Genomic DNA, 26098 nt, shown 5'->3' with positions numbered 1-26098 from the left:
GCAGTCAGGTACAAATGAGTTCAAAAAACTGTTCTTGAAGATTTCCTAATTCATCCAGGCATTATTCTGATGTGTATAGACAACCGGAAGAGCTGAGATGGATACATTCTTGAATGTTCTTGGCTTGGCAGACTTCCCAATCACAACTAGTTTTAGTTTGTGGTTTCCAGTTGCATTTGAAGTTGCCGTAACTGTGAGCCGCTCTTTGCTTTTTGTGTGACAGGAGCACTTTTTTCTTCACACGAAGCAAGTGTTCTCACTGGTAACATTTTAAAATTTAGCCCAGTTTTGTCACAGTTACATATTTGTTCATTAGACAAATTTTCATCAGTTACGATTTTTTTAAACTCGACGATAAATTTTGAAATGGCCTGAGCGTCACCAGAGAGTTTTTCTCCACATATGTCTAGTTGACGCACTCCATACCTCTTCTTCCAGTTGTCAAGCCAGCTCACACTAGCGGCGAAATAGTCATCTCCTTCCTGCAGCTGGTTTCTGAAAAACAAATCTTTTTCTTGCAAGATTGGGCCAGAAATCGGCACACCCTTCTGTCTCGGTTGGGTAAACCATACGAATAATGCCTCACTTGTTTTTTTGTAGTCTGACTTCTTTATACTTCTTCGACTGAGGGATTCGTGTGAGCATTTCTGTGAAGAAAACTGTTCCAATTTAAGTCCGTTTCTTCGCCAGTCACCAACAGAAACTTCACAGACACCATATTCGAGAGCAATTTTTTGTATTGTTTCTCCTTTGTCAAGCCGTCTTAGTGCTTCTAATTTTAGATGCAAAGGCACAAATTTCCTCTATTTTGTTATAGCACTCACCTTTGTAAGGTGTACAACGGAACACACAGTCAAACAAAACGACACACAACACTGTACCGTACAGATACTGGTAACTACAGCAGTGTATTGAACTCCCCAGTTTTGATCGGTAGCAGCCGGCTGCAGTCGGGATATTTCGTGCCATACTGACAACAGATGTTCGTGCAACAGGGCAGCGAGCTAAGCGTCTGTGTTGATTGAATTGTTGCCTGCTTTGTCACTGAGCTATTACTGCCTCCTCTGCCCTTCCCGCTTCTTGGACATAAACACGTCAGTGCTGCCACCTTGATCAGGTAACCAGTTCGCTTTGTCAACTAATCACATGTTAAGTTATCATCAAACACCAACTGCGATCACCTAAAATCAAGTGCTGTGCCTACTCCTGCATCATACTTTAAAGCTGGAACTGTTATGTTTGTAGAAGGAGGGTGAGCATAATTGGCTTGCATGTGCGAGAAGTATAAAGTAAAAAATTATTTATGTTCGATAAATTGTAACAATAATTAATTTTCAGATGATTGAAAGAAATTTAGATAAGCAAGGACCACATGTATGATGAAATGAAACTAACAATGTTTCATTACAGTTACTGTAATTAACAAGTTCTTACTTAAACTGACCCAATGAACACATTTTGCTCCTTGGTAATCCTGTGTCAGGATAAGGCAAACACTAAATGGTAAATGTCTGTTAAAACACCAACAGTTTGAACAAACAACAAATAATGGTACACCTCAGGGGCAATGCAGCAAGGAATGGGAAGGACGACCTTGTCCACTGATTGTGTACATGCGGAGGCCTTGTTTTTTCAGGTTATTCTGGCAGCCACAGAGGGAGCAGGGTTTAATCAATGGCAGATGGTGGCACACTTTAGAGTGAATGATGCCTGTCTTCTCTGCCACAATATCAAACTTTGATCATATCAGTGAACGGAGGAGAAGGTTGAGAAGCAAGCCTTGCATACAGAATTCAACTAAGCTCACAATCTGCAGCATTGTCCCCAGAAATGATTATGGGCATCTGATTCTGAATCAGGTGGAAAGTTTGAACCAGACTCCGAAAGTTCTGTGACAATTTAGACTGCAGTGTCTTAAGATTTGTGCCATATGGTTGAGAACTGAACTATTTTTCTAAATGGGTCTGTGGTGCACTATACTTCAAGGGCTGCTACCCTGGTACCTGAGTGTGTAAGGGGTGCATACAAGTGTGTCCTCCCCCCCCCCCCCCCCCCCCCCCTAATCAGTCCATATATTTATAGCTATAGGAGACCCTGAAGTATTAGTGTCAGATCTGAAGAACTGTTCCAACAGACTATGAAATACTATTTAACAAGTGCCAAAACACAGTTAAGAGTCAGAAGCAGTGGTGCTCACACATTAAGCTGTCTGAAACCGATAGCAATGAGATTTTTAAGGCAAAATCAAATGCATATTGAAAGGATGGACCAACAAGAAATGGAGGTGGTGTATTTGTTGCAGTAGATAAGAAACTCAACATTACAAAAGACAGAAACTGAAGCTCCACGTGGGATTGTATGGACACGATTCAGTATCAAGGGTGGGCAGAGGGTGTGTGCAGAGATATTCATATATTTGCTAACATCTGTAAACTGAAACAGTCGCACGCTTACAAACTAAAATGGCTGCAATTCAGTAAAGGTGAAAGATAAAATCTTTTAAAAAGTGTTTTGAACTTCTCAATTATAGGGTAACAACATATAAAAAATTGAAATATTTAAAAATGGTCGAACAACCAACCTTTTTTTTTTGGACCACTTCATTTGGATTGACCCATTTTACAGTAGTAGTTGAGGGCTTCATGTATTGCCCTTTTGACTGTCAAATGCTTCATTTAGTATTTCACTATCTATAGCTCTATGCTGTGTTTTCACTTATTATGCAGTAGTCACTGTTTTGTTAAGTGTTTTTACAGGGACCATGGTACCCTAGTGTGCCCTTCCTATGTCCAGCACTTGACCAAATATTCTTCTGAACTTACTCTACATCCTCCTTACTGAGGTAAATATTACAGGTTCCTCACTGAAACACGACACCCACACAGTGACTTTATCTGGTTTGCAGAACACATGGAAATTTCTTCTTCTTTTAGTTCCCATTTGTGCTAAGGTAATGATGGTTGTTTACAACTGCTTATGGCTCACTGATAGCAGTTTCAAAATAGGAATTCCTCAAAGAAGATAAGTCTGCATGTTGCCATTAGATCTAACATTTCCATCGCAAGTGGGCCTCTGATCTGTCTGGTCTATATAGCTTTCAGAGTAATCACTTCGTATGATTTTGCAAAGTGTCTTGCTATCCCACCATAGATTAGATTAACTTTCATTCCATTTGATCCATAGTGAGGAAGTCCTCCAGGATGTAGAACATGCCAGAAAAACAATAATACATGGCAAATATTTACAACTAAAACAAATAAGCTAATGTACCTTCCACAGGTCGCAAGTGGAATGATTTATTATTATTATTATTATTATTATTATTATTATTATTATTATTATTATTAAACTATATGAAAAGATCATTTTACAATACTCATGTACTAAGATCGCATTAATGCACTGAATTTAAAATGTAAGAAAAGTTCTTTTGATTTATAAGGCGTTGTTGTTGTGGTCTTCAGTCCTGAGACTGGTTTGATGAAGCTCTCCATGCTACTCTATCTTGTGCAAGCTTCTTCATCTCCCAGTACCTACTGCAACCTACATCCTTCTGAATCTGCTTAGTGTAGTCATCTCTTGGTCTCCCTCTACGATTTTTACCCTCCACGCTGCCCTCTAATACTAAATTGGTGATCCCTTGATGCCTCAGAACATGTCCTACCAACCGGTCCCTTCTTCTGGTCAAGTTGTGCCACAAACTTCTCTTCTCCCCAATCCTATTCAATACTTCCTCATTAGTTACGTGATCTACCCATCTAATCTTCAGCATTCTTCTGTAGCACCACATTCAAAAGGTTCTATTCTCTTCTTGTCCAAACTATTTATCGTCCATGATTCACTTCCATACATGGCTACACTCCATACAAATACTTTCAGAAATGACTTCCTGACACTTAAATCTATACTCGATGTTAACAAATTTCTCTTCTTCAGAAACGTTTTCCTTCCCATTGCCAGTCTACATTTTATATCCTCTCTACTTCGACCATCATCAGTTATTTTGCTCCCCAAATAGCAAAACTCCTTTACTGCTTTAAGTGCCTCATTTCCTAATCTAATTCCCTCAGCATCACCCGATTTAATCTGACTACATTCCATTATCCTCGTTTTGCTTTTGTTGATGTTCATCTTATATCCTCCTTTCAAGACACTGTCCATTCCGTTCAACTGCTCTTCCAAGTCCTTTGCTGTCTCTGACAGAATTACGATGTCATCGGCGAACTTCAAAGTTTTTATTTCTTCTCCATGGATTTTAATACCTACTCCGAATTTTTCTTTTGTTTCCTTCACTGCTTGCTCAATATACAGACTGAATAACATCAGGGAGAGACAACAACCCTGTCTCACTCCCTTCCCAACCACTGCTTCCCTTTCATGTCCCTCGACTCTTATAACTGCCATCTGGTTTCTGTACAAATTGTAAATAGGCTTTCGCTCCCTGTATTTTACCCCTGCTACCTTTAGAATTTGAAAGAGAGTATTCCAGTCAACATTGTCAAAAGCTTTCTCTACGTCTACAAATGCTAGAAACGTAGGTTTGCCCTTCCTTAATCTAGCTTCTAAGATAAGTCGTAGGGTCAGTATTGCCTCACGTGTTCCAACATTTCTACGGAATCCAAACAGATCTTCCCCGAGGTCGGCTTCTACTAGTTTTTCGATTCGTCTGTAAAGAATTCGCGTTAGTATTTTCCAGTGTGACTTATTAAAATGATAGTTCGGTAATTTTCACACATGTCAACACCGGCTTTCTTTGGGATTCGATTTATTATATTCTTCTTGAAGTCTGCGGGTATTTCGCCTGTCTCGTACCTCTTGCTCACCAGACAGTAGAGTTCTGTCAGAACTGGCTCTCCCAAGGCCGTCAGTAGTTCCAATGGAATGAGGTGTACTCCGGCGGCCTTGTTTCGACTCAGGTCTTTCAGTGCTCTGTCAAACTCTTCACGCAGTATCATATCTCCCATTTCATCTTCATCTACATCCTCTTCCATTTCAATAATATTGTCCTCAAGTACATTGACCTTGTATAGACCCTCTATATACTCCTTCCACCTTTCTGCTTTCCCTTCTTTGCTTAGAGCTGGGTTTCCATCTGAGCTCTTGATGTTCATACAAGTGGTTCTCTTATCTCCAAAGGTCTCTCTAATTTTCCTGTAGGCAGTATCTATCTTACCCCTATTGAGATAAGCCTCTACATCCTTACATTTGTCCTCTAGCCATCCCTGCTTAGCCATTTTGCACTTGCTGTCTATCTCATTTTTGAGACGTCTGTATTCCTTTTTGCTTGCTTCATTTACTGCATTTTTATATTTTCTCCTTTCATAATAAACATATGATACAACTACTACAATACTTATTTACAGTGAACACAGCACTGCACTGAAATGGTACAGTAGTTATTTTGTGTGTGTGTGTGTGTGTGTGTGTGTGTGTGTGTGTGTGTGTGTGTGTGTGTGTGTGTGTGTGTGTGTGTATCAGTTGTGACCCACTGTTTGAAGGTAATACTGTCTGGCATTTCCTCATCATATTCATGAAACAATTCAATAACGGTTTCCTTACCATGGCATTTATTACACAAACTCATGATGCAGTCATAACTGTTAGTGTCACAGACCATTAAATCTAGCCACTCCTTGTAGTTAAGATCACAGAGTTCTGCACCCGCAATCATCAGTTTGACATTTTGATGATATAAACAAACACATATGGAGTGTGTCCCTGAGGATCCAGCCAAAATACACCACTTAGGGCAGAAGTCACAAAATTTTGACCTTCCAATTTTGCATTTAGGATGAGAATTTTGAAAGCTACATAAAGTTCATTTAAATCTGAAAGTCCTAGTCATTTCTTCTTTGTTACTTTAATTCCATTTATAACAACTCTTTTTCTATCTTTGCAACCTGGGCACATTCAACTGTTATCTTCAAAAAAACTGCTGGAGCTTTTTTGTTTCTTCACTTATACCTAGTCCTTTCTTCTTTCCTGAAACTGGAAGAATGCCTCGCTCTTTCACTAATTTTCGGGTTAGTTTAACCAAACGATGAGAAACGTTTAATTCATGAACTATTTTCTCTCTTGACCATGAGTCAGGAAGCTAACTTAAAATTTTAACTTTTTCCTCTTTATATGTCACTGAACATTTAATTTTTTATATTTCTATTAAGCTCAAACATTCAGTGTCAGATGATGCTGGTGGTAGGTTTTCTTCTTTAGAAATAATGTTGGTATTTGTATTATTAAAGCACGATTCCAAGTCTCTTATAATTTTGTCTGAAATTTGTTGTACCTTATTTTTAATAGAAGCTTTTCTTCTTCTGCTAATTAATTTTATTATTTTGGAAGCAGGAGATAGGTGTAACTTAGAATATATGCTAACAGCTTCCTCATTAGAAATAGAAATGTCATTAACAAAGGTACGATTCTGATTCTGGATTCACAACAAATATTTTTGAGTAACCATTTGGGCACAGGGAATTTCCAGGAATCACATTACACTTCACTTGGGAAGCTGTTTCATTCTCACATAACAAGGACAAATGTTCAAGTTTTATTTCCCTCAAAACTTTAGTAATAGGCTTTTTATGAACTAAGTGGATCACAGCACTTTCTTCCAAAAATGTGGTTGTATTTCAGAATGTATTTCTTCTCATGATACCCACACACCGATGTTACAGAAGAATTTACTTGAAATTCAAACAATTCATCGAAGTCACTGACATCTTCCACGTTTTTTGAAACTGAACTTACCTCCGAGGATGTCTCCCGCACTCGGAGACGAAACGTCAGGAGAGTTTTATACTTCAACAACGGCCTATCAGCCCAGAAGTTTTAAGTGAAGACAATATCGGCCGTGAAAGCTTACATTGTATGATGAACTGTAAACTGTTTTGACACACACTTCACTTGTTATCTGTCCAACAGAGCACTGTTCATCCATGTTATTGCATTCCAGTTACTCTCTCCAAAATTAATTACAAATTACATACAGAACAAAGCACATAACACGTTCCGCTCTCTCGATGAAGTATGTACTTCGACTCTAACAGAGGTTTCCATACAGACTGACAACAACAATAATGTACTTCTTTATTGACAATAAACCTAAACGTAAATGGGCATTTTTATTACCACAGAACAAAACTGAAAGCTCCTATTGTTCATTCAATACTGCATTATTAAAAATAAATAAACTAAATGAATATTGGGTGATAATGTCACAATTAAATTTTATTACAATGAAACAATAAACCACTTAAATAGGCAACAGCCGTAAGATCAGTTGTAGAGTAATGTGAATTACTTCCTCATTTTCAAAAATTCATATCTTTGTTCACAGTCAAATATCAATGTTGAAATTTTTACAGTACGTTGCTATTATACAGGTGGACAAACAATGCAAAAATCATATTTTTATATTCAGTCCCACCTGAGGTAACTAACCTCAAACTTTAAAAAAAAAAAAAAAAAAAAAAAAAAAAAAAAAAAATTCAAATTTCAAAAATTCATAAAAAATTAAGGAAACATTTGTACGTGTTCTTGCTCTATATGAGGCTAGTAGTATATGATATTTAACTACAGGAAAAAAAACAGACTGCCATAAACCACTCTTTGTTTGCAATTTTTGAAAATTTGGATACCAAACTTTGGAGGTTATTTTGACTGGTTATTTTTGAATTCACGGTATTTTGTGTAATAGTGTTGTAGAGGACACTTTTCTAAAAACAATCAGGTCAATTGCAATGTTGTAAATTTTTGCTAATGTCTCCTGACTGAAAAATCGTTGTGCGCCTACAAATAAAAATGGCCACCATCCAGTAAAGGTCCAAGATAAATTATTTTAAAAAACTACTTGCACACAAAAAAGGCTGCAGTCTCAAGTTGCAATTCCGTGAGTGTGTGTGTGTGTGTGTGTGTGTGTGTGTGTGTGTGTGTGTGTGTGGCCGTTTGGACAAAAGCTATGATTGTGCGAATCTTTTTGTTGTGCCTATCGTGACTCAGTATCTCTGCTATATGGTGAGTAGCAACTTTCCTTCTCTGGTATTGTTACAGTCCATCCTGGATTTTCGGTTTTTTGATTTTTGTTTTGAACTTCTCAAATATAGGGCAATCACATATAAAAAAATTAAATATTTAAAAATGGTCAAGCAACCATCACTGGACCACTTCATATGGATTGACCCTAGTAGAATATTATCAAAATATCTTGCACAAAATCCAAAGAAATTCTTGTCATATGTAAAGGCTGTCCGTGGTGCTGAAGTTAGTGTCCAGACACTCATGGCTAACACAGGAACTTATAGTTAGCAAAGCAAAAGCTATGAACTAAATTATCAAATGCTGTCTTACAAAGGAAAGCCTAGTAGTACAGCCCTAGCCTATTTCACACAACAATGTACAAATAAGTGATATCAATACTATTGTGAGTGGTATTGAGCATCAGCCAAAATTGTTAAAATTGAATAAATCTCTAGGGCCTGATGTAATACCCATCAGACTTTATACAGAATTCGCACCAAAATTAGCCCTTCTTTGAACCATAATATACAGTAAAATCTCCAGTAAAAATAATGTGTCCAGTAGCTGGAAGAAAGTAAACATCATACCCATCTACAAGAAGCTTATCAGAGGTGATCCACAGAACAACTGTCCAATACAGGACATTCATCAGTTGGAGAATTTCAGAACACATTCTGAGCTCAAACATAATGAATTGTCTAAGATAAGGACCTCCAGCATGCCAATCAGCATGGATTAAAAATTACTCACATAGAACCCAGCTCGCACTTCTCTCACATGATACCCTGAAAGTCCTGCAACTAAGAAATTAGTTAGATGCAGTGTTTCTTAACCTCCATAATGCATCTGACACATTACCACAACATTTACAACAAAGGCAAAGTCACGTAATGTATCAAACTGTGATTTTATCTACAAAAAGATATTGTCTGAAAAAAGCTACACAAATATTCAATGAGCTCTTGATTAAGAGTTCAAAGTATTGCAAAAATTGCAACATTCTTTAAATATTCATAAATGTAAAATTTGAAATTTCAGAAAATGTAAAACTATGACTATATCAATCAGACAATTTGAATCAGTCAATTCATATCAATACCTGTGTGTAAGAATATGTTGGGATATGAAATGGAATGCTCAAATATGCTAAGAAGACATAAAGCCGTTCCATACCCCAGGTTTTCAAAATCTGATGCCTCTGTTGCAATCATAGGTCTGCTCACAGCATTAAAAGCTAAAGTTTGTCTACTGTTTTTACTTCTTTAGCTACTCTGTCAGTGAGCTCGTTCCTCGGTCTGTTCATGTGGCTCAGTGACCAAATGAATGTTACAGTGGTTTCAGAGCTGTGGAGGGCAATAATAGGTCTTGGATGCCAGTTTTTGGAGTACCACTAATACATTCCTTGTAAACAGCTCACAGGGTTGGTATAAAACAGGAAATTATTTGTTCACAGTTATGATGAATTGGTAAGCCAGATATATGGCTACAAAATCTGCAGTGTATGCACTCAGAAAAAGAATTCTTTTGTGTCTCTGCATGTGCAAAGGCATAACCAACTCCATTGTTGAGTTTTGATCCATATATGCAGATGCATTTCAAATTGGGGTAGTATTGGAAGACCATATAGAACAGGTGTGTGAAAATAGCATGTTCTTATTTTCCTTAGGATCATAGACTGAGCCATCCAAGCCATTGGAGTTGCTAAGAGGGAGCGCTACGCATGCAGACAAGAGGGGGGAGCTTGTTGTCCTTCCACAGGGCCTTCAATCATACCTCAGCTGGTCTATGTATCTGTGGGCAACTTGTAAACAGTCTTGAATTGTTGGTTGCAAAACAGAGAAGTACCACAGATGGTTAAGCATCTGACAGATCGTGGCCACACCAGCTGCCAAGAGTTCCTGGCGACTAACTCTCAGTGGTGGTACACCACCTTCCACCACATGTCTATGAGGCTCGTACGGAAAACTCAAACTGCCAATCACACACTACTCTAGTGGACAAGAGTAGTACTGATGGTGCTCCCAATTTGTAAGCAACACATCCATAGTCCAAACAGGATAAGATACAAGGTTTATAGAATAGAAGAACTGTGCTTTCTGCTCTCCAGGAAGTGTTACTAAGAAATCTGAAGGTATTAAGCTTCCTCATGAAATTTCCCTTTGGCTGCCATGTGTGTGGTAACCATAATGAAGGGTCTAAAAATTTGAAATTTTCAATGACTTCAAGAAACCAGTTACCTAGGTAAAATTCTGGGTGAGGATCACATTCCTGAATCTAAAAAAAATGCACAGTCCTAGTTTTCATGAGAGAAAATTGATATCCATGATTCGGGGTCCAGTTTTGCAAATTCTATTCAGCTCTCTGGGGTTTGAACTCTGCAGTGTGCATTGATGTAAAGCAACAAAACAGGCAAAGATTGTCTACATACACTGATAGTACAACCAAAGGTCTCACCACAGTCATGATACCATCAACTGCAAAGGCAAAGACGGTTACACCCAAAATCAATCCCTGAGGAGCTCCATTTTCATGTACATATTAGTTGCTGACGGCTCAACACACATAGACTGGGAACAGTTGGAGGGATAGGAAATACTGTATAAAAATGGGCAGCAACCCTACGAAAACTGCTCATGCAGTGTACACAGGATGTGATGGCACCAGGTGTTATCATGTATCTTACACAGTGTAAACAACACACTGATCAGACATTGGTGATGCACGAAGGCACTGTGAACTGCAGATTGCAGACTTAACAGTTGGTCTGCTGTGGATTGGAGTGTTCAAAAACTGCTCTGAAAATGGGATGAATGTCTACTGGCTTTTAGACAAAACACAGTCCTTAGTTTATCAATTTTTAAAATAATTTACACAGTCTATTCATTACGAATACTAGTCAACAACTGATCAAAATCTGTGGGTCTTTTCCTAGTTTTAGACGAGAAATAAAGCAATACCTCCCCCCAACAGGGATGGAAAATACCCTTCTCATCAAACAAATGAAAACCCTGAAAGTGTATTCTATGCTGAAAACCTGTTGGCATGTAAGCATTCAATTGTGGACTTTACCGGGTCCAAGGCCTGTGTCTCAACACACTGCTAAAACACTGTGGTGCTCTCATTCAGTAAGTGGAACACTGTTCGAGTCGAGGTTTTGAGCCTGTAAGGCAGTTAGGATTATAGTTACCGCAAACTGACACTTCAACGAAGTGTGCCACTAAACATTGAGAAATCACCTCAGGATCAGTAGAGATGTTGCCATAGAGGAGAAAACCAACCTACTGGATGGAAGCAAATTTGGCAAAATTCAGTCTGTACTTGAGACAATTGGCTATGGGTTCTCATAGATTATACATACTATTGCCTTCTCTAATACAGTGTTTACAGGCAAGTGCCCAGTGAAAGTGAATGAATGTATTAGATCCTCTAGATGCTCTCTTGGTATTAACATGACTTTTAAAGCAGGAGTTTTAATTTTTAACATAAGGCAGTTGGATTTCTGAAAATCTTGTGCCCTGAATTGCAAAGTTAGCTGCAGAGTAAATAGCCACTAATTGACCGAGTTCAGCCATGTGACGATAGTAGCCATTGCAGCCCGATTGGAGGAACATTGGACTGGGCTCAAGTCAAGGGGAGTTCAAATTACTTAGCTGCTGAGTTGTGCTTCACCTGAATGTGTGGTTCTACATCGATACTTCCAGGCTCAACCTTGCAGGAAATGGGGGCTAGATCGAGTGGAACCTAGCCTCACTTAAGATTTTTTTTCCTTTCTGACCCCCGTACGGTTTTGGTTTCTGTAAAATCTTACTGTCCTGACTTCTGAGATGGTACACGTCACACCCTGCAGCTCTTTCAGCCAATGAATGGTGGTACACTGTCAAATTGTTTGGTCCTGGGAGGGGTGAGGGCACCTCCTCAGGTGTCCTCTTCCTTAGTAACGGCGGAGGACAAGGTGACTCTGGCTGTGCCATGGGGTGGTGACAACTGGTGTGGAAATTTGGAGGTCGAGGGAACAGATGTCTTCCCCCTTGATTGAAAACGAGGCTTTGCTATGTGGCTAGGACTGGGAGTTAGTTTTTGACACCTTATAATTGTCAAGCTATGTGTGGATTTTGTCACAATGTGTGACCTGTCAAGTGGGTGGGGTTGTTTGAACTTTTTCTTAAAATGTTGATATGGTAAAGGGCCAACAGTTTTAAATCCATGGATTGTCTCCTCCTCTTGAAAACTGTACATAACGGCAAATGAGGGTAGTGTTATATATAGTTACACACGTAGGAGGTTCTTCCCAAGGTTTGCCTAAGTGCATTATCCATCTGCATGGTCCACAAATAACGTCACTACTACATTAATCTGATACTAGATTTTCCCGACATGAGAAAAATCAAATGTCTTTAAGAATTGTTTAGTACATATCACACAGTACACATTACCCTGGTACCTGCCTCGCATGCATAATGTATGTGGGTTATTTGGCAGTTCTTAACCAATGGCAAAGTCTAGGAATTCATGGCTTAGACTGTCACAAAAGTTCCGTGTTCTTGCTAGTCCCTTTCACTTTATTTGAAACTGTCGTTCCACAGCATGTTCCATGTACAACTGGACACATTTTTAACACCATTAGGAAGACTAGTCTCAACTAAATCTGTCAGTTGTTGGAAGAAACCAAGTAAGACTTCTCAGTCAATACAACAATCATAATTTTTATCTATCAGGTTCACAACCTGCAACTGCTTGCAATAAATGCTCTCAATTGCTATCCATCTGGCAGACTAACTTTGAAGTCTTGAATGAACTCTCCCTGTCCATATTTCTGAAGCACAACTCTGACCTACTAGGGGGGGGGGACGGAAAAAAAAAAGTGGCATGTGTTGCCTGTACAAGGAAATCTTGCTATGGGTTACAATGCAGATGATAGCGAAAACAGTTTTTTTCACATGGAGATGAAGAAAATTTACTGCTGGCCTGCTCTTAGTCCTGTACATGTTCTCTTTATCTATTTGCAATCAGTATGCTGTACTTTTGTTTTTTCCTTTAAATTCTCCATAGAATACAAACAGAAGCAAAATATTCTAACCCTCTTTTTAGACTGCATGTATAGTGACTTAAGGTTCAGCTGTCACTATTTATGGAAAAATACGAAGAATGTTAGTAGTGCAGCAGGGGAGGGGGAATTAGATGTTCTCATTACTAAAGGGGTCACATTGTCACATTAGAGACGTGGTATTAACTCAGTTGCACTTTATTTGGCAGTGAACTGCCGACTACTCTGTTGCATGATCTACCTTGTCATTGCCTGAAATAGATTAGTGACACTATAGGAAAATAAAGAATTTCAATTTCCACTCCACCTGAATACAAGTGGTGTATGAATACCATTAAACCATCTCGCCAAGATCTGCAAGAGAACTGGCGACATACGCTATAAATTAAATATATCTCAGTATATGAAATGCAAAGAAGTCGTGGCAGAATTCTGAACAAACCTGCTACAACTATCCTTTCTGGAACACGCATGTCAAAAACTTCGTTGGGCATTATGGTCGAATTGTACAGTTCATCCGACGAACCATCAATTCTTAACCTTTCTGGTACTCTCATTCGCTGATTAATGTAAGCTGTATACTCTGGATCATAAAGGGTTCCTTTCAGTTCATCTGCCAAATGAATCGGTGATCCTTCCGTAGACATCTGTAAACACAAAGCGCATTTATTATTTATCTTAAATCCGCGAACTCCTAAAAATCTCTGAACCGTTTTCCGTATGACAAAACTGCACTCAAAAAACAAACTAATTTTGGCGGTACACTACTGTAAGATGCAGCTGTCACAATGGCAACACTGTGCATTTGAATGACATCAAAAAATCAGTAATTAGACACAGGGAAAAAGTTTACACAATTTCAAACAAGTCGCCTTAACCGTTGCTTGAACATTCAGTGGCGATTTCGTGCCTTTCAACAGGGATGTATACGAACAAGATACAAACACGCCACATGATTAGTTATTATCAACATATCTCGTACCACACAGTTAAAGAGAATTAATGAACGTACATTTATTGGCCACCAACAGAGGTAGTTGTCTTATAATATTACTTACACTCGCAAAATGGATAAAAGTTACATATAAAAAAAACAAAGGGGAAAGTCTATTTCGGCGGACAACGTCACACGTATAGAGCTAACTCGATGTTACAGCTTATTATCATCCAGCACTATAATGTTATTACAACCTTCCGCATTTATTTACCCATAACAACATACTTCAGAGTAAGTAATAATGTGTACCTGAATCAAAGAGGCTAGAACCTTGACCCATTCGGTTCAGTGCTACCAACTCGATGCCACAATTTAACGCTAAAAGTGAACCTCATGGTTTCACTATACGATATTGTTGAGCAGTGTAGTAATTATTTTGCAGAGGATGCACAATTAATTCACATTCTACATACAAGTACCTAAGAGGCAAAGAATTTTTGTGTATAGTGGTAGTTTCCATCTCGATCATAGTTCACAGCGCCCTTAATACTTGAGAGTAGAGTGATTTAACAACACTACCCTCTACCACCTTACGCCAACAAACCAAAATTCTCGTGCAATAATAGGAACTGGGTTTTAAAAATCACATATAAATTAAACAGAATGAACTGTAGTGTAGAAATCAGCAGTCTACAATAAATCAGTATCATCTACAAATATAATCTTAAAGTAAGCGAAAAGAGTGACAGGACGTCGACGGTAAACGTTCGCTTACCTTTTGCCCTAGTATTTTAGTTAATCCTTTGTCTAATGATTGATCGATAAGTTCCTTAATCGTCTAAAAAAAACAGGTACCAAATCTTTTGCTTTTCCGTTACTAGATTCATATGTCATGAACTAATTGCTACTAATTTCGATTTGTGTACTTATGATACTACAGTAAGTGCAAAATAGTTTTCCAAATACTTACTTCACTGCAGCAAACACAAGATAGTTTTCCTAATCGTATAGATGTAAATATTTACATAGTCTGTACAGTGCTCCAGTTTATCAGGTAACGATATTCCGCTAACAGAGTGTAACATGAAACTAAATTGTTTGAGCGCCGGTTTAAACAGCGATGTATCCCGTTCGGATTATTAGATATTTATGACTATAAACATCTGCATAGTAGAAAGTGAGCAGTACAGCTACAAGCAGTTGTTGTTGTTGTTGTTGTTGTCTTCAGTCCTGAGACTGGTTTGATGCAGCTCTCCATGCTACTCTATCCTGTGCAAGCTGCTTCATCTCCCAGTACCTACTGCAACCTACATCCTTCTGAATCTGCTTAGTGTACTCATCTCTCGGTCTCCCTCTACGATTTTTACCCTCCACGCTGCCCTCCAATGCTAAATTTGTGATCCCTTGATGCCTCAAAACATGTCCTACCAACCGATCCCTTCTTCTAGTCAAGTTGTGCCACAAACTTCTCTTCTCCCCAATCCTATTCAATACCTCCTCATTAGTTACGTGATCTATCCACCTTATCTTCAGTATTCTTCTGTAGCACCACATTTCGAAAGCTTCTATTCTCTTCTTGTCCAAACTAGTTATCGTCCATGTTTCACTTCCATACATGGCTACACTCCAAACAAATACTTTCAGAAACGACTTCCTGATACATAAATCTATATTCGATGTTAACAAATTTCTCTTCTTCAGAAAGGCTTTCCTTGCCACTGCCAGTCTACATTTTATATCCTCTCTACTTCGACCATCATCAGTTATTTTACTTCCTAAATAGCAAAACTCCTTTACTACTTTAAGTGTCTCATTTCCTAATCTAATGCCCTCAGCATCACCCGATTTAATTTGACTACATTCCATTATCCTCGTTTTGCTTTTGTTGATGTTCATCTTATATCCTCCTTTCAAGACACTGTCCATTCCGTTCAACTGCTCTTCCAAGTCCTTTGCTGTCTCTGACAGAATTACAATGTCATCGGCGAACCTCAAAGTTTTTACTTCGTCTCCATGAATTTTAATACCTACTCCAAATTTTTCTTTTGTTTCCTTTACTGCTTGCTCAATATACAGATTGAATAGCATCGGGGAGAGGCAACAACCCTGTCTCACTCCTTTCCCAACCACTGCTTCCCTTTCATGTCCCTCGACTCTTATGACTGCCATCTGGTTTCTGTACAAATTATAAATAGCCTTTCGCTCCCTGTATTTTACCCCTGCCACCTTTAGAATTTGAAAAAGGGTATTCCAGTCAACATTGTCAAAAGCTTTCTCTAAGTCTACAAATGCTAGAAACGTAGGTTTGCCTTTTCTTAATCTTTCTTCTAAGATAAGTCGTAAGGTCAGTATTGCCACGCGTGTTCCAACATTTCGACGGAATCCAAACTGATCCTCCCCGAGGTCTGCATCTACCAGTTTCTCCATTCGTCTGTAAAGAATTCGCGTTAGTATTTTGCAGCCGTGGCTTATTAAACTGATAGTTCGGTAATTTTCACATCTGTCAGCACCTGCTTTCTTTGGGATTGGAATTATTATATTCTTCTTGAAGTCTGAGGGTATTTCGCCTGTCTCATACATCTTGCTCACCAGCTGGTAGAGTTTTGTCAGGACTGGTTGTCCCAAGGCCGTCAGTAGTTCTAATGGAATGTTGTCTACTCCGGAGTATACAAAATAATTAACATCAAGTGCATCCTCACTAGCTGAGTTAATTAATTTGTTACATTAACATGTGTCATTAAAGTATTAAAAAACAGAGTTTAGTGAGGTACGCAGCAAAACATGACAGAGTTTAAATCTCATCCGAATAAATTCTCTCGCTCTTTCTCCCAATTACACGAGTGCCGCCCCCCCCCCCCCCCCCACACACACACACATACGCACAGCCTCATAATACAACAAGTGCTTAGGTTTTTTGCTTCACAAATGCCGCTGAACTTGGCATCGTTCAACTTTTAGTCTGTCTTTAACAATTCGTTAAGAAGAAGTGTGATAATCAGTGTTAGAAAGTCTGGCCTTCTGTCAAGCATCATGCTTCAAATCTGAAAATCTGACATAGTTTGTCACTTGGTGATCTTCACTCTAATTATCATCTCTATTTTTTATACTACCATTCAATGTTATTATTTCATCTTCTTCTACTGTCATATTAGTTGAAGTTAACTTCTACATCTACATCAACATTTAAATCCATACTCCGCAAGCCACCTGACGGTGTGTGGCGGAGGGTACATTGAGTACCTCTATCGGTTCTCCCTTCTATTCCTGTCTTGTATTGTTTGTGGAAAGAAAGATTGCCAGTATGCCTCTGTGTGGGCTCTAATCTCTCTCATTGTATCCTCATGGTCTCTTCGCGAGCTACTGAGCGTCTCTCTTCTAGAGTCTTCCACTGGAGTTTATGTCATCTCCATAAGGCTTTCGCAATTAGTAACGAAGCGAACTGCTCTCCATTGGATCTTCTCTCTGTCTTCTGTCAACCCTATCTGGTATGGATCCCACACTGGTGAGCAGTATCTTTTGAAGTTATATGCAGTATTAGAACCAATTTCTTTTACCAAGTCTTTTGGAAGTTCATAATGGCAACAGTTTTGGTTCCTTCCTTGTAACACACATCTTAGTGTCAACACAGCATTTAAAGTGTCAATCCCCATTTGATTCCATTATTTGGTTTTCAGTATGTTCACTGCAATGAACACCCTTTCCACTTTGGCCTTACTATGAGGAAAAGATAACACTGCCACAGCCTGATTACTCAAGTCCTTAAATGGGTCGAAATCTGCTGCATCTCCAAACTGTTACATTCGTATTTCAGCCCAAAATGCCACTGTATCTTCTTTGTTGTTCCAGGTTTGGTGAGAGATATTTCGATACTGATCAACGATTCTGTCAAAAATTTTCTGTCAGTTATGTAATTTTCATTCTTTTGTGTATTTTCAGCGTTTCTCAGAGGCTCAGCTGAGGCATTACGATCAGTGTTTTCATTTTATCAGGAAGACGCTACTGTAACTGCTTCGAACGTTTCACAGTAAAACCTATACACTTATCCCTAACTCATCGTTCTTCACCTGTATCGACTTTCAGGTCTTATATTTCCATTCCAAGTAGTATCCATGATATGGTGAAGGATCGAGGTATCCTTCAATGTCACAGTTAATAATGTCTATTCTTGATTCAGGCAACAGCACTTTGATGCATATAGACATCAGAAATCTTAACAGAGTTGCAAGGAGTTTGGTTGGATCTATTTTGTAGCCCTTGAACTGTTTCACAGCTGCACCTCTCCTAAGAAAAATTTGAGATGTATTAAATACACTCTGTTTTTTCCATCAGCATACTTTGGATGTAGAAAATCAGCAGTGTAGCAGTTTTCTTTTGATTTTGAGAGCGAGGAGTGCTGCTTAAGGTCAACCCATTGTTGAAATATCCTAGTCACAACAGCTTCTATTCAAAGTCATCTTGTTACACACAATTGCAGAACTTAATTGTTTTGTAGATTCTCCAGTACCCCTCTTGCTGATGATTTAATTAATCGTGACAAAAGCCTTCAGCTTGATAAAAATTTGAATCCTATTATTACAATGATTCGGTCACAACGTAATCGACATCCTCAGTCGATACTATCGATTAGTTTGTTCCCACTTGACCACTGAGTGAAGCACACACAACTTCGCTGCCATGCGCATGTCACCACCTAAAGCATGAGCCGTAAACCGCCACCGCCAGTACGATTCGCATGCGCGGAATTCGCTATAAATACCATGACTGCATCAGGTCTCTTCACACAGACGCGCTCTGGCCGTCGTGGCGGAAGGAGCTCTTAGCCGGTGATGGCCGGTGCATCGGTAGCTATTGGGGCTTAAGCCTCGCTGACCGCTCTGCTCTACAGAGAGTCTTCTTCCGAAGCGCGACAGTAGCGCCCGGTGGATCGGCGGAGGGTTGAGCTTGCTCCCTTTCGTCGAGAAACCGCGTAGTTGCGGAAAGCAGAATTGTCGTGAAGAGTCCTAGACTCACAGCAACCCCGTAACGTTTGTTACAAACTCCCCAGCGAGGCTATCTCGTTCTTTGTAGGGATAATCAGTGCCAGGGGCCCGTTCACGTCGGATCACCCCGCGTACTGTAGGCCGATTCTCTTCTTCCGCACCTCCTTTAGGTGCCGCGCCACTGCACTAACGGCGCACGCTAGGCCGTAGGGCACTCCCCCCACTTCCGTAGGGTAAAACAGTTAGGGCTTTTTCTTCTCAGAAAGAGCAAAATTGTCGTTACCCTTTCTCGTCCCTCCCAGAACACCAAGATGGCAGATTCCGCCGGTGTTTCTCCCGCCATAACCCGCAGCAAAGCTGCAGCGAAAGAGGCGCTCGGGTCGACTGGCCCCGTCGACGCCAGCGTCCCGCTTGCCGCCGTGGGGGAGGTATTGGCCGACAAGGATCGGCAGATCGCGCAGCAAGCGCAGGAACTGCTGGACCAACGTCGGCTGATAACCGACCTTTGCGGCGCAAACGACACGCCGAAGCGCACCACATTACACATCACGCTGCACTCGCCTGCTACCGGTGACTCCTGCACGACCGTCCCGCTGTCGCTGCTGACTCCAGTGGCGGAATCAGCGGCGGCGGACGAGGACACAGAACAACACTACACCGGGCCCTGGCAGGTGGAGGGCCCACCACACAGACGAAGAAACACAACAGGCACAGGCGAGCAACCAAACTCGCTAGGCAGCCGAAAGGCGTTGCTGCCTACACCGAAACAAACACTTCCGGCTAGGAACACAAACACTCAAACCAACACGAACCGACCTGCGGTCAGTAATAACACAAGTACACAAGCCGCAGCTACGCCCGCACAACAAAAGACTGGTTTTCCCCCAGTCGTAATACAGAACTATGGGGACCTTAGCGTCCTCAACACCACATTCGAAGCGAGGCACACACCTTGCACGCTCCACACTAAATACTCTGGGGATAGGGCCTCACTGTACATGGCTACTAACACAGAGTACAAAGATCTCCTGTTCTTCCTCAAAGAACAGGGGATCGAGCACTACACGTACAGAACGGCTGAAGAGCGGACACAGCAGTACGTGGTGAAGGGAGTGGACCCCAGCACACCAAACAAAACAGTTCAAGCGGCGCTCAACTTCCTTGGTTACGACTGCCGAAGTGCTAACCGGATGACGGGCTTCCGCACACACACCCGCCTACCACACTACCTGGTCGAGATGGCCGATACGGCCGCCTCCCGCGGCCTTCTGCAGATAAAAAGCCTTCTGCGGATGGACGTAAGGGTAGAGTTATATGAACCACCACTCGTCCCCCAACAATGCAACAACTGCCAGCGATTCGGTCATTCGGCCCTTCGCTGTCGCCTGGCACCCCGTTGCCGCGGATGCGCTGGCAAACACGCATCCAACGCTTGTACACAAGCACAACGAAACGCATGCCGTTGCGCCAACTGTGGTCAAGGCCATGCGGCCAACTACAGGGGCTGCGACGTATACAGAGAGGCGCAGAGGCGTAAAATACAACAAGCTAGAGGACTCAGCGCCATACCACGTCCAAGGCCCGCACCAAACCCTGTCAGGAACGGTGTAACGTTCGCCATGGCTACGAGCCCTGGAGGAGCGGTGCGGGCGGCGGAACCTCCGCGCCCATCACACGCACAAAACACAACCGCTGCGACAACAATACAACCGTCTCAGCCAACAAAAAACACATCAACCACATCGGTTCCAACACCAGCTCCCCAAAACAACACGGCCCCACTCCCTGAGGCCACGGCATGCGAAACCACGCAGACCGCACAGGAAGACGCACCCACACATGGACCCCCAGAACCGAAAACCCAGAGAAGGCGTAAGCGACCTCAAGGGAACAGGAACGGGTACACAAGATCGCCACAACAAACCACTCGGCAACAACAGAACACGGAAACGCAGACACACAGTCAGCAAGCCAGCGACACCAGCACACACACTACTCCACCCGTCACCACACCTGTAACACAGGCACCACAGACTGCAGCACACAGCAGCAACACAAGCGCCAGTCCACACACAACGCCAACACCCGCAACAGCGGCCGCTAACACCACAAACAAGCCACAGGCCGACACGCACAACACAAACACAACACAAGGGGGAATACTGGAAACACTATTCCCCCAGCATACGACCAAAGAGATCCTTCTCAGGATCCTCTCGGTCGTCACCACACTGATCTCACAGCTCTTGGATGCCGGGCAGTACTTGACTGCCATGCAAACAGCTCTCACCACACTGTCCACATCCCTACATGGATAATACGCCACACCCGGCCCCCTTCGCAAACAACCAGACACTATCACAGATCCTGTTCTGGAACGCAGACGGGATCAACAACAAAAGGGCGGAACTTGCCGCGTTCATGGAGCGTAAGGGCATCCTTATCGCACTACTGAGCGAAACTAAACTCAAACCGCACAACCACCTAAACTTTACCAGCTACTGCGTCTATCGTACCGACCGACCGGACGGCTCTGGTTTCGGTGGAACGGCCATCATTATACACAAAGACATTGAACACACGAACATAGTGCTCCCTGAACTTGAAAAATTAGAGGCAACCGCCGTCAGGGTCAAGTTCAACGGAGCCTATACCACACTGGTGTCAGTATACAACAGTCCTAAGAACATTGTGACACGCGACATCAGCACTATACTCAACATATCACCGCGCGTAATAGCCGCTGGAGATCTTAACGCGAAACACCCAGACTGGAATTCACGTATACGAAACTCCAACGGCAAAAAACTATACGAACACGCGCTAGGACGAAACTACATTACACTAGCGCCGACCGAACCGACGCACATTCCCTACCGAAGGGGACACAAGCCAGACGTATTAGACATGGCCCTCATCAAGGGCATAACAACGACACTCAACGTTGCTGTTGAAAACGATCTGCCCTCAAATCACCAACCTGTTATGCTATACATTGAAGAAACACTGCAGCACATTGACCAACGCAGGATGCTCGACTACAAGCGCGCGAATTGGACATTGTTCAAGGAAACGCTCGACAGTCACATCCCACCTACCCACACAATTAATGAGACAGCCCAAATAGATGATGCTGTTGAAACCCTCACTAACGCCGTCCAAGACGCAATAGCCGGCACCATACCAATCCGCACACCACAACAATACAGTGCTGCCCTGCCCCAGGAGATCCTGGGCCTTATCTCAATGAGGAACCACCTCATTAGGTATCGGCAGCGTACCAGGCGCCAGCACTTCAAACGGCACATCAACAGGCTCCAGGGAATAATCCGGGACAAAATACAAACATTTAAAACACAACAGTGGGACCAAAAACTCGCAGGGCTAGACACCACGCGACCTGGCGTGTGGCAGATGGCCCGACACTTCACCAGGGAGAAACACTACACACCCACGCTACAAGGGCCCGACGGACCGGCATATTCTGCGGAAGAAAAAGCTGAACTGATGGCCCTCACACTTGCAGCGTCATTCACACCGAACATGGATCCGTCAGATCCAGCGTTCACACTTGCAACAGACCAGGAGGTCACTCGAATCCTGGCCCAACCAGCGCGCAACAACATCCGCCAGGCTAGCACAGCTGAAGTGAAATGGGCCATCATGCATACCACTGCTAGGAAGGCCCCTGGTCACGATGGCATTCAAAACCGTGTTCTCCAGGAGTTCACGGATAAAGCAATAGACTATCTCACGCACATCACGAATGCCATACTCAAACACCAACACTTCCCCGCCTTTTGGAAGACGGCCAAGGTCCTGATGTTCAGGAAGCCGGGGAAAGACCACTCCCTCCCACAAAATTACCGACCCATCAGCCTGCTGAGCGCGCTCAGCAAGATTGTTGAGAAGGTAATACTAAAACGACTCACTAGGCACTGCATTACAAATGACACCCTGAGGCCGGAGCAATTCGACTTCAGGAATCACCACTCGACAACACAACAACTCCGCCGCGTCGTCGAATACATCACACACGGATACAACATGAACAAAGCAACTGGTGCGGTGTTCCTGGACATCGAGAAGGCTTTCGATCGTCTATGGCACAACGGCCTCATACGCAAACTAAACGACGCAGGGTTCCCCGACGGGCTCGTACGTCTCATACACTCATATCTCACGGACAGGAGTTTCAACACTGACGTGCAGGGCAAACAATCAACACGACACGGTATACAGGCAGGGGTACCCCAAGGAAGCATCCTAGGGCCCTTACTGTTTAACCTCTACATTAACGACCTCCCAGATACACATAACACGACGATGGCAATCTACGCGGATGACACTGCCATCCTAGCGCAAGATTGGAAGCCGTCTAACATTAACTCACGACTACAGACCGCACTCAGAACGGCAGAGCCCTGGTTGGTGAAGTGGCGTGTTAGAGTAAACGTCGACAAGTGCGAAGCCGTGCTGTTCACCAGAAGACCGAAACTACTGCGCAAACATCAACACTGCAATCAAATAACACTACACGCACGCCCAATACGTTTCCGAGAGAAGGTCAAATACCTCGGTGTCTGGCTGGACCGGAAACTACTCTGGGGGGACCACATCCAACACGTGACCAACAAAGCAAACGCGAGGCTCAAACAACTCTACCCTATGCTTAACAGGCGTAGCACACCGAATAGGAGGGTGTCCAGGTCCATGTACACCACACTTATCAGACCTCTGATGACGTATGCTGCTCCCGTCTGGGGATACGCTGCGCCCACACGTGTGCGCCGTCTGCAGCTCATACAGAACAAAGTACTCAGAATCATAAGCAACGCTCCGCGCTACACGCGCACCGCGGACCTTCACCGGGAATATCGGCTAGATACCATCTTGCAGGTATTCCAAAAACTCTCCACACGACTATACAGAAACACGAGACACTCGCGTAACCCGTTTATTCTTTCTCTGGGTAACTACGACCACAACCATAGATGGAAACATAATAGACCAAAAACACTATTAGCACGAAACTAAACATCTATGGTCCATAGCACGCTAACATGACAGTACTGGCGAGCCCCTGCAACTCAGCTACTACTGGCAACCCCAGATGCTTAACCCGCCGAAATACCGGCAATCGCAGGGAAACCGTACTGCACACAGCACGCAAACCAGCCACACACCCCCCCCCCCCCCCCACACTGTGAGCTGATCTATGACCGATCGCCCACTAATATATGATGACAATGTAATGTTTCAGGGACGCAGCAGCAGCAGATCCTGGAACGAGCGCCAGCAACGACAACGGTAACGATGCACGATACCTCGCACTAACATAACCACACCTTGCATGCGCTGTCGCAGCTAGTAATCCGCTACTGCCCTTACTACCCGTCCTACTATCGCAGAGGTTTTTTTCCCTTGGCGCTTGCCTTGGCACTTTTTTCCCTCTGCCCTTAAAAACCGCTACCCTTCAATCGCTTTCGACCACTTCTATCTCCTGATGGACCATGTAAATGAGTAATCTTACCCAGACGCATGGATAACATCACAGCCTGCATCCTGTGACTCCTGATTCTAAAAACTAACATGTTATACGGAGGTGACAGTAGAACTTTTGGTTTGGTCACCACGTTGGTGCGGGCGTGGAGGGGCCCCATCCTATGTAAAAAAAGGTCTCTTCATTACTTCGTCTACTCACCTGAGGATTTCCGGACGCCTCTGGGACGAAATATCATGGCAAAATGTTGGTGGGATCCGACTGCAAACCCGAAAATTACTGGAAGTACTCGTCTTGTCTACTCGAGGACTGAGAGAACCAATTATAATCTCTCTTATCAGGAATTCAGTATTCCATGGAAGGCTTTCCTGAGATGTTTGTGATACACTGTAATGGAGGGAATGACCTACACAACAAATACGTATTAAATGCGGTGGATCATACTGATCTTTCACTATTTTGAAGAGACTGTTATTGATCCACATATCACTGATGCATTATCTGTACCAACACCAATAATATTAGAAAATTTCATTTTTTCCTCAATTAGTGCAAGTAACACATTTGCAATGCTTCTTGCCTTTGCGTTTTCCAAACTAATTAATCAAGGAAATGTTGATCTAATGTAATTTTGTTTTTCACTGAAATAGCTCACTACAATTTCTAAATGTTTATGGTCACTGGTATCTGTAGATATGTACAGAATTACACATAACTTTTTTCTGCAATATCTTTATGTAGTTCATCTGGTGTGTGGTTTCAAAACAGTTTCTATTATTTCTGTGGAATTTATACTATGCAACTTCAAACCAACAGCAGATTTGGAATCACAAAATGTCCCTTTACACAATCCATCAAGATGATGACATGTAACAATGGAACAATGTTCTACAATGAACAATGGTAATGTTCATTTCACCTTGTGCACAGCATCTAATTTTTCATCAGCGTTACACAGCTTAAAATCTAATAGCTTTTGCTACTTAGAAACAACCTATGCCTGAACTTTCCTGGGGACGACTTTTTGTAACATTGAAGCTTCTCAATTTAAGTTTTTACTTAAATTGCAGTAACTGACATGGATAAAATTCCACATTATTTAATTCTGATACTGCTGAGTGAAACGGAACGTATTGAGCCTATTTTCTCTTTACTTATTCTTATCATCTCAAAACTGCCCCACAATATCCTGGTGCAACACAATCTGACTGCTCAAAAAATGATAAACTGACTTCAAATAATTAATACAAAAGAATGGACCTGAATTAGAAGAAATCCTAACAATAACTCAAACATTTCATAAGCCACTTACCTCACAGAAAATCTCCATTAGACGAACTACAGCAATGCCACAAGCACCAATACTGCCAGCTAAATCAGAGATTGTGACTACTGAAGGCTCTAACTACTAATAGGCATGTGGTTAGCAAAGGAAAGATTTTGTTGCAGAGCAAACAATGTATTTACCAGATTTTACCGTAATCAACTGACAACCAGTTCAAAAAAATTATATAATCATCAGTAATAAATGCCAATGACATATACACATTCAGACTGCTTGCTCACGCTAATACTGCAAACCCCCAACACTGCTAATTATTAACCTCCATCACTGCTGA

The 26098-nt window shown here is 42.0% G+C and overlaps 1 protein-coding gene across 3 annotated transcripts in view; it reads right to left on the bottom strand.

The window, feature by feature from the left end:
- Positions 1–14342, bottom strand: part of LOC126335388 (transport and Golgi organization protein 11) — a 78626-nt gene extending 64284 nt beyond the window's left edge. The window contains exons 1-2 of one of the 3 annotated variants that reach the window (XM_049998612.1): positions 14307–14342; positions 13503–13707 (exon numbers count right to left, since the gene is read on the bottom strand). In XM_049998612.1, the coding sequence (XP_049854569.1) occupies positions 13503–13707 (205 nt within the window). In that variant the 5' untranslated portion in view covers positions 14307–14342. Of the gene's footprint in view, positions 1–13502; positions 13708–14072 lie in introns of all 3 variants that reach the window. The other 2 variants (XM_049998613.1, XM_049998610.1) reach the window with 2 other exon arrangements.
- Between the last annotated feature and the right edge of the window lie 11756 nt (positions 14343–26098).

Source organism: Schistocerca gregaria, chromosome 2, assembly GCF_023897955.1.
Source record: "Schistocerca gregaria isolate iqSchGreg1 chromosome 2, iqSchGreg1.2, whole genome shotgun sequence".
Classification (NCBI taxonomy): Eukaryota; Metazoa; Arthropoda; class Insecta; order Orthoptera; family Acrididae; genus Schistocerca; species Schistocerca gregaria.
The sequence above is the reverse complement of the archived record's forward strand: the minus strand, read 5'-3'. Positions and strand labels throughout refer to the sequence as shown.